Source organism: Octodon degus, unplaced genomic scaffold (assembly GCF_000260255.1).
Source record: "Octodon degus isolate 3935 unplaced genomic scaffold, OctDeg1.0 scaffold00279, whole genome shotgun sequence".
Lineage (NCBI taxonomy): Eukaryota > Metazoa > Chordata > Mammalia > Rodentia > Octodontidae > Octodon > Octodon degus.
The window spans coordinates 1,663,360-1,671,570 of NW_004524855.1; the positions used below are offsets into that span (position 1 = coordinate 1,663,360).

At 63.7% G+C, this 8,211-nt stretch overlaps 2 protein-coding genes across 3 annotated transcripts; one reads left to right on the forward strand and one right to left on the reverse strand.

Moving 5' to 3' along the window:
• On the forward strand, positions 1-3,512 carry Ptgdr2 (prostaglandin D2 receptor 2). Of its 2 annotated transcripts, none has more exons than XM_004646728.2 (2): positions 1-68; positions 2,305-3,512. In XM_004646728.2, the coding sequence occupies exon 2, from the start codon at positions 2,312-2,314 to the stop codon at positions 3,476-3,478; it is 1,167 nt and encodes a 388-aa protein (XP_004646785.1). In that variant the 5' UTR covers positions 1-68; positions 2,305-2,311; the 3' UTR covers positions 3,479-3,512. The 2 variants fall into 2 exon arrangements, with proteins under 2 accessions (XP_004646785.1, XP_023562804.1); XM_023707036.1 differs by lacking the exon at positions 1-68 and adding an exon at positions 876-922.
• An 887-nt stretch (positions 3,513-4,399) lies between these two features.
• Ccdc86 (coiled-coil domain containing 86) lies at positions 4,400-8,210 on the reverse strand (the record flags this gene model as incomplete). The annotated part of the gene is made up of 4 exons (XM_023707024.1): positions 4,400-4,739; positions 4,848-4,922; positions 5,752-5,881; positions 8,053-8,210. Coding segments are annotated over 4 exons (483 nt in total), but the record flags the coding sequence as incomplete, so codon positions are not given.
• Between the last annotated feature and the right edge of the window lies 1 nt (position 8,211).

The window sequence follows — 8,211 nt, forward strand, 5'->3', positions numbered from 1 at the left end:
CAGACATGTGTCTTAGTGGCTGAGCCCTCCTGTTCCCATTGCTGGGGGTCAGGACGCCTCTCACTCTGGTATGGACCCCAACAAGTGCATCAGCACGAGTTCAAGGCACCTGGGACCTGGGGTTGTTCCCCTACTCGTGCTGGGTTTCTCCCTGCTTTCCTAGAGTCTGCTCTGGGTTGGGCTTCAGGGGAGGGGTGTCCCTCATGCTCAGAGCCCTGGGAAGAAGGGGGATGACTGGGCATGACCTCCCCTTGCTAGGTCTCACATGAGCACCCACGTTCTTTTTTCCCCTGTTGGAGATGAAACTGACTTTGCTCTTCTTTTTATTTAAATTAAAAACCTTTTTTTTTTTTTTTTCAGTTCTGGGGATTGAGGCCTGGTAGCACTGAGCTACATGTCCAGCCCTTTTTATTTTGAGAGGAGTCTGTTTCCAAGGCTGGCTTTGAACTTGAAATCTTGCTGTTTTAGCCTCCCAAATTACTGCCATTTCAGATGGGCACCACCACGCCCAGCAAGAGGCTGCCTCAGAAGCCCACCAGATGCCAAGAGCCTCGTGTGATCCAGGCAGGCTCCACGCCTCCCTGTCTCCTGCAGGCCTTTGGGACAGGAGGATGGGGACCTTGGCAGGGTGGATCCGGGGACCAGGTGCAGGTGCCCTCCTCCATCTGTTTGGAGTCACCTTGTGGCACACGCGATTCAGGCCCTGCACACAAAGATGTCCTGTGCACAGTCTCCTGGCAGGAAAGCCTGCCTCACAGGCTCCCTGCACATCTGGGAGGGCTCTCCCTCGCTGTCCCCGCCCATGAGCACATGCACACACGCACACACACTCCAGCTGAGCGTTTCCTCCACTGCTCGCAGTCCCCTCTCCTGTCTCTGCTGCTGCCGCCACTGAGCTGCCTGCCTCTGGGCCAGAGTCCAGGTGAGGGGGCGGTGGGAGTCAGGACCCAGGGAGGGCGCAGCTTTGTCAGGGCAGAGGGTTGGTGGTGGTGTTCGGCCACAGGGCAGAGATCACAGGAGCGAAGGGCCACACTTTCTGCAGCACTCACCTGGTGCCTGGCACGGGGGCGAGTGTCCTATCACGCTTGCATGTGCATGGATGGCTGGGGTCACCGCAGCAGAAGGACGGGGAGCGGGGACTCAGCCCCGGACCAGGCTCCAGTGCCTGGCTCTCTGCTGTCCCCTGCCATGGCCAAGGCAGGGTGCTGGTGGCGACTCCTGGCACTCGGCTGCACACGGCATAACAGCTCCTCAAGACCCCCACAGGGGCCAGCACCATCCTGGGAGGGAGCCATGAAGCTTGCTTAGGGGGACAGCAGAGACAAGGGACTGTGGCAGGGACTGTGGGCAGTGCCTCTCTCTCCCTCAGCATGCACCCCAGGAGAGGATGAGGCTCCCAACCTGGAAGCTCAGGTGGCGGCAGCCCCTGGGGAGCAGCCTCCTCGCTGACCCCAGCTTGAGGAACCTGTGTGGGCAGTGGCTGCTGCTGCTCCAGGCCCCTCTCTGGATGGCTTTGGGAGGATGGGTCCTGCATGCTGGGCAGACCTGATTCTGAAGGATCCTCTGCCCCATCAGCTCTGTGCTTCAGGCAGTTCCTGTCCCATCTGTAATGTGCTGGGAGGTCCTGGCTTCTTTGTCCGATCAGGGGGGAGCAGGGGGCATCTACACAGAGCACCCATGGAGGCCCCCATGCTGTGTGTCCAGCCCCACCTGAACCTACGCCCCATTCTGCCCAGCCCCGCCTGACGGGCAGCACCCTCTACCCCCGGTCCCAGCTCCTCCTTGAGCCCTGTGCACCTGGCTTTGGGCACTCTAGCACCGGGGAACCTCCTTATCAATCTTAGCCAAGGAGGGGTGAGTGCAGGACTGGCAGTGTGGGTCTCCAGCCCAGCTGCCAGCCAGGGGGGAGCCGTTGGGCGGAGCCGGAGCCCCAGAGCGGGAGTTCCTCCTGCCCTTATCGCATTTCCTCTCCTGCTGTCAGGGAGCCCTGTGGTCTGCACACCAGCAGCAGCCAGCTCTACGGGACCACAGCTGCTGGAGTGCTGCGGACAGAGTGGCAGGAGCGAGGCAGACCCCTCCTGTCCTATGCTGCCCACTGAGGCCACATGTGGCTCTGGGCTCTGGGGTCTGGGAGGTGAGCCCTGCCTGGCGCTTCTGTGGGTCAACCATCAATGAGCCCCCAACCTCCTAGCCAGGGGCTCTGGTGTGCGCACTCTGGTTGCAGAAGTGGAGCCAGACCAGGGCTGCGGGTCCCTTGCGCTCCCCAAGCACCCACGGCCCTCTACGTGCCTTCCCTGTCCGCAGGCCTGCCATGGCCAATGCCAGCCTGCGGCCGCTGTGCCCCCTCCTGGAGCAGATGAGCCAGCTGGGAAGCCACAGCAACTCCAGCCTGCGCTACATGGACCACGCCTCGGTGCTGCTGCATGGGCTGGCGGCCCTGCTGGGACTGGCTGAGAACGGGCTCATTGTCTTCGTGGTGGGCTGCCGCATGCGCCAGACCGTGGTCACCACCTGGGCGCTGCACCTGGCCCTGTCCGACCTGCTGGCCTCGGCCTCGCTGCCATTCTTCACCTACTTCCTGGCCGTGGGGCACTCGTGGGAGATGGGCACGGCCTTTTGCAAGCTGCACTCATCCGTGTTCTTCCTGAACATGTTCGCCAGCGGCTTCCTGCTCAGCGCCATCAGCCTGGACCGCTGTGTGCGCGTGGTGCGCCCGGTGTGGGCGCAGAACCACCGCTCCGTGGCCGCGGCGCGCAGGGTGTGCGCGGTGCTGTGGGCGCTGGCGCTGCTCAACACTGTGCCCTACTTCGTGTTCCGCGACACCATCCGGCGGCGCGATGGCCGCACCATGTGCTACTACAACGTGCTGCTGCTGGCACCGGACGGAGACCGCGACGCCACTTGTGGTGCGCGGCAGACGGCGCTGGCGGTCAGCAAGTTCCTGCTGGCCTTCGTGCTGCCGCTGGGCTTCATCGCTGCCAGCCACGCGGTGCTGAGCGTGCGCCTGCGCCGCCGGCCCCAGGGCGGACCCCGGCCCGGGCGCTTCGCTCGCCTGGTGGCTGCGGTGGTGGCGGCCTTCGCGCTCTGCTGGGGCCCCTACCACGCCTTCAGCCTGCTGGAGGCGCACGCGCACGCCGTGCCCGCCCTGCGGCCGCTGGCCTGGCGTGCACTGCCCTTCGTCACCAGCCTGGCCTTTGTTAACTGCGTGGTCAACCCGCTGCTCTACGTGCTCACCTGCCCCGACGTGGGCCGCAAGCTGCGCCGCTCGCTGCGCGCTGTGATCGAGAGCGTGCTGGTGGAGGACTGCGAGACCGGTTCCCGCCGGCGCCGGCGCGGCTCCTCCTCCCCAGGAGTCACCTCGGCGTCCTCCTCATTGTCGCTGGCTCCAGCCAGCGGCCAGACCTGCTCCCTGCTCCGCTGGTTGCGGGGCTCCCGGGGGACGGGAAGCGACAGTATGCCCAGCTCGGCCTCCGGGTAGGGGTGGGGTAGGGCGCAGCTGCGTGGGCGCTGGCTCAGCCCCCCAGCAAAGTGCGGCTCCATGCACCCTGCGACTCTGCTTTGGGAAAATAAACTGCGCCGAAGTAGGGCTTACAATCTCGGATGTTTGAGTCTCCAGGGCCTGGGCAGCGAATACTGGAGCGGAACCCACAGCCTCTGCGCTGAGCTGTGCCAGACCTTTCGTTCTGCTAGGTCTGAGCAGGTTGTTAAGCTCCAGCTTTAGACCGCCCACTTCAGCCTCTCAGAGTGCTGGGATGACAGGCGTGTGCCACGCCTGCATGTGTGCCACGTCTGCCCCCCAGGCCGCCCTCAGAGCAGCACAGGCCAGGTGGTGAGCAGGGAGAGGCACTTGGGACCTGGCAGGGCACCGGGAAGCTCTGCCCCGCCCCCACCCCGCCCCCAGCATGGCGACTGCAGCGTGGCCTCCTGACCACAGCACCCACCTGAACATCTGCTGCCCCGCCCAACCTCAAGGGCGTCCTTCCAGGCCCTGTGCCCAGCTCCTTCACAGCGCATGGAGCCCCGAGCCCTACGTGGGCTGCTGCCCCCTGGCCGCTTACCACCCCAGGACCCTTGGGGCACCCAGGCATCCCCATGTGGGGCCTGGGCAGCCCCATGGGCGAGGAGGGCGTGGTGGCCCCACGTCTGTCCCTCCCTGCAGCACTGCCAACACACCATGTGGGTCACTTGTTTATTGTCTCTTCTCTGCGAGGCCTCCATCCCCAGGCGCTCAATAAACACCTCCCTGAAGCCCCCTGAGAAAGGGTGCAGGGAACCCATTCCCCACCACTTCCCCACCACAACCCTTCAGAGCCAGGTGGGAGCAGCCAGACTCCTGGGTGGGGGTGCTGTCAGAACTGCCTTCCAGCAGGCCTGGGGCCGGGACCCTGATGCTGGCCTTGGGGCCCGGGCACACGGGGGACCGGGCGGCAGGCACTTGGGAAGGACGGAGGGGTCAGCTGATCCTCCCTGGGGTTACAGGTGTGCACCACCACAGCCCAGTCCTGGACCCTCCAGAGTCTTCAGAGGCCAGGAGTCCTTAAGGCCGAGTGCTGGTGCTGGCAGAGGCCTCCGCTGGGTGGCCCGAGAAGGCTGTGTCCGTGAAGCCAGGAATCCTGCGCTCAGGCCTCGGCTGCCCCCTGCCGCGGTGCCTGCTTCTGCAACAGGGCCAGTGTGTCCCTTTTCTGAATGGAGCGCAGCTGCTTCTTCTTCACCCGCTTGAGTTTGGCAGGGTTGCGGATCTGGGGGTAGGGTGGGGTTAGAGGCGTTAGAGGCGTTAGTGAGGCCTGCTGCCTGCCCCCTCTCCCCCCAGAAGGGACGCCCCACCCCAGGCTGGCAGAGACACTCACCACCTGCACCACCTCGGCCTTCCGCTCATTCTCCAGGCGGCGTCTCAGGTTCTCAGCCCGGCGCTGCTTTTTCTCCTGGAGCACAATGGGGGACACAAAGAGAGGGGAAACTGAGGCTGGAGCCCCTAGTCAGGCTTGGGGGTGTCAGGATGGTGGCCTGGGAAGCTCTGAGGAGCCACAGGGAGTGACCCCTGTGCCTCAGGCCTGGTGCCCATGGGGCCCTGTGGAGGGCAGCTCGACCTCTAACCAGGGTGGGGCCCATGCCTGTAATCCAGCATGCCAAGGCAGAGGCAGGAGGATCTCACATTTGATCCCAGCCTGGGAAATTTAGTGATATTTCGATAGAGAAAATGAAAGAAAGCCTGGGGTGTAGCTAAGCATGAAGGACCTGGGTTCAATGCCTAGCACCACAGAAAAGAAAATGAGTGTGTAAGCACAGAAGGGCAGCCGAGGGCGGGACTGGTGGGCAGGGCAGGCGGCTCCCTCAGGAAGCACCCTAGCAAGGGGAGCTCTGCCTCCATCTCCCCCCATGAGGAGCAGCCAGGGTGCAGGCCCAGAGCCCAGATGGCTGGGGAAGAGGAAGCAGGCTGGATCCTGGGTCCTGGGGATGCCAGCAGGCACCTCTGGGCCTCAGGAGGCAGCTCTGGGGGGGGGGGGGGGGCAGCAGCAGGGCTGCGAAGGGAGTGAGATAAGGGCTCAGCATTCGGGAGTAGCCACTGTCTCCAGGTTGACTGTGGGCCAGGGATTGGCCACCAGCAAGCCCATCCCTTGGTCCCAGGGACAGTGTCACTGACCAATGGAGCCGATGCTCCAACCTCTGGGCACGTGACACAGGAAAGGGACTGGACTGAGCAGGTGGCTCCAGGACTCTGGCCATACAGCCTGGCCCAGAAAGCTGCCTCACCTGCCGGCGACGGGCCTTCTCCTCCTCCAGGTGCCGGGCGAAGTCCCTGGCCAGCTTCCGCTCCTGCCGCTCCTTCATCTTGCGCTGCCAGGATGTGCGCAGGGGCTTATCCTGAACCATCTGGGAGAACCTGGGGGCCAGTGGAGATGCACAGTTACTCGGCAGGGCCTCCTGCCTGCAGAAGTCCACGGGCTGGGCAGGAGCCTGGCAGTGCCGGCCGCGTCTGAGGGGCTCTTGTCTTTTAGACCAGCCTCAGGAGCTCAGAACCAGCCAGGGGGCCCTTGTTCGTGCACTGGTTGGGACCAGTGCCAGCTGTGATCCAGTCCTGGCCGGGTCCACCATGGGCAGATACCACGGGCCAACTCTTTTCTGGACAGGGAGCGGAGGTTCAGGTGTGCTGCCCCCAGCTGCCCCCATGGGGGACACGAAGGAGGTAGAGGGGTATGGCCCAGCGGAGGGGTTTGCTCCCGTCAGAGTTAGACAGCTGGATGTGGCTTCCTGGAGTGCCAGGTGGCAATGTGCATGAGGACTGGCTTGCTTTGAAACAGCCCAGGACAAAGAAGGGAGGAGGGAGGACCATGTCAGAAGTGGAGAACTGGAGCGGGTGGTGGGAGCCTGATCCACGACACTGCGCTCTCCTGCGTGCTTACAACTCCCACAATCAAAACAGGGCTGGGGAGATGGCCAGAGGCCTAAGTGCACGTCTGGCAAGCGCAAGGTCCTGAGTTTGATCCCCATGCCCCCCCCCCAAAAAAAAGTGAAAACTGAATGAAACTGATTGGAATCACTGGTCAGGCCTGTGGAGTGTCCTCCAGCTCCCCAAAGAGCCTCTCAGTGGCTGCCCTTCCCCTGTCCACCCTAGGGCACCTCCTCCTGTCCAAGAAGGACCGTGTCTGTGACAGTCTGGTTCTGTCCCTTGCCCTGCCCTGCCAGCCTTTGCCCCAGACTTCTACCTCTTGCCCCTAAAGCCAGGTGCTCACATTGGACACCAAAACCTGCAGGGACAAGGTGAGAGGCAGCTGGAGTTCCCAGGGCCACAGGACACCGCTTCCAGAGCACAGGTTTCTGTGTTATTGGTGCTGGTCGAGGGGAGCCCCACTGACAGGCAGCCACAGAGCACTCGGATGTGCTTGTGCTGAGGAAGGGCACTAAAAACTAAGAGTTAATGAACTTGGGCCACCACATGTGGCTGGCGGCTCACATGTGGACACTGTAGCTGCAGAGCAGGGCTTCCACCTGGCGCTAGACTTCGGTCTGTGTGGCCATAGCCTAGAACCCATACTCCCTGCGTAGGCTGCGCCTGGTCACTCTCCTTCCCACCCCACCCAAGCCCAGCCCTTCCTGCTCAGCTGGACCCCAGGCTGCACACCTGCGCGACCCACCGATCCTTTCTCCTCCTCCCAGAGACCTGAGCCAACATAGTGCCACCTACCGCTCTCCCCAATTCCCCACTCACTGCAGCTTCAAAGTCCAGCTGGTGACAAGCACCAAGCTGCTAAGCTGTACTTTCTCCTGCTTAATGGGCGTGTGTGTGTGGGGGGGGGCAACACCATTGCCTTGCCTTTTGGAGACAGGGTCTCACTACGCAGTTCAGGCTGGTCTTGACCTCATGTTGTATCGGAGGCTGGCCTGGAACTTACAATGACCCACCTGCTGGGACTACAGAGCTGCAGTCCCACGCTTGGCTCTGCCTCGCCTTTTAAGGGTGAGACAAAGTGACACCTGTGCCAGGGCCAGCACACAGCCACCTGGTCAGGGTCAGCGCATACCACGGCTCTGCCTCTGGCCCCATCAGCTAGAAGTGTGGGGTAAGGCCGCCTTGCCTTCTTCAGATGAGCCCCTTCCTGCCGTCACTCAGGGAGCGCTTAGGATGCCCGTGGCCCAGAAAGACAAGAAAACCTCGCGTCTTAAGAACTCGTCAAGGCCACTCCGCAGGGAGCGGGTAAAGGCTGTGAAATCAGATCTGGGCGCAGGCCCCGGGTCACCACCACCGGCCTGCAGAGCCTGTCTACGCCTGAACACAGGAATAACAGCAACAGCAACTAGTTCGGGGCGTCGGAGGCATGCACAAACGTGGCCAAACCCGCAGCGGGCGTCTGAAAGCCCCCGCCAGGTCCCGACCCTGTTTACCATCAGGGCAGATAACTGTCACACACAACCGCGTGAACCTCGCCGCTCTCGGGAGCGCCGGCGCACAGCTCCCACCCCCGGCTGCCTCCCCAGCGCCGGCAGTCTGCGGAAGGCCCGCGGAGGGAGCCGACCTCGGGCCCCAGGGCCGCCGCCGCCCGGGCAGGGCCTCACCTCTTCCTGGCGCGGTCCTTCCACACGCGCCCGGACTTGGGCCTGCCCCTAGGGACCACGGGCAGCGCCGCCTCGCGCTCCCGCGCCGGCTTCCTGGGCGCCCGGGCCCGGCCGGAAGGTCCCCGCCGCTTCTCGGCGCCGGTCACGGCCTGCGCGGCC

Coding starts and splice junctions, on each gene's coding strand:
- Ptgdr2 (XM_004646728.2), top strand. CDS start 2,312: ATGGCCAATGCCAGCCTGCGGCCGCTGTGCCCCCTCCTGGAGCAGATG.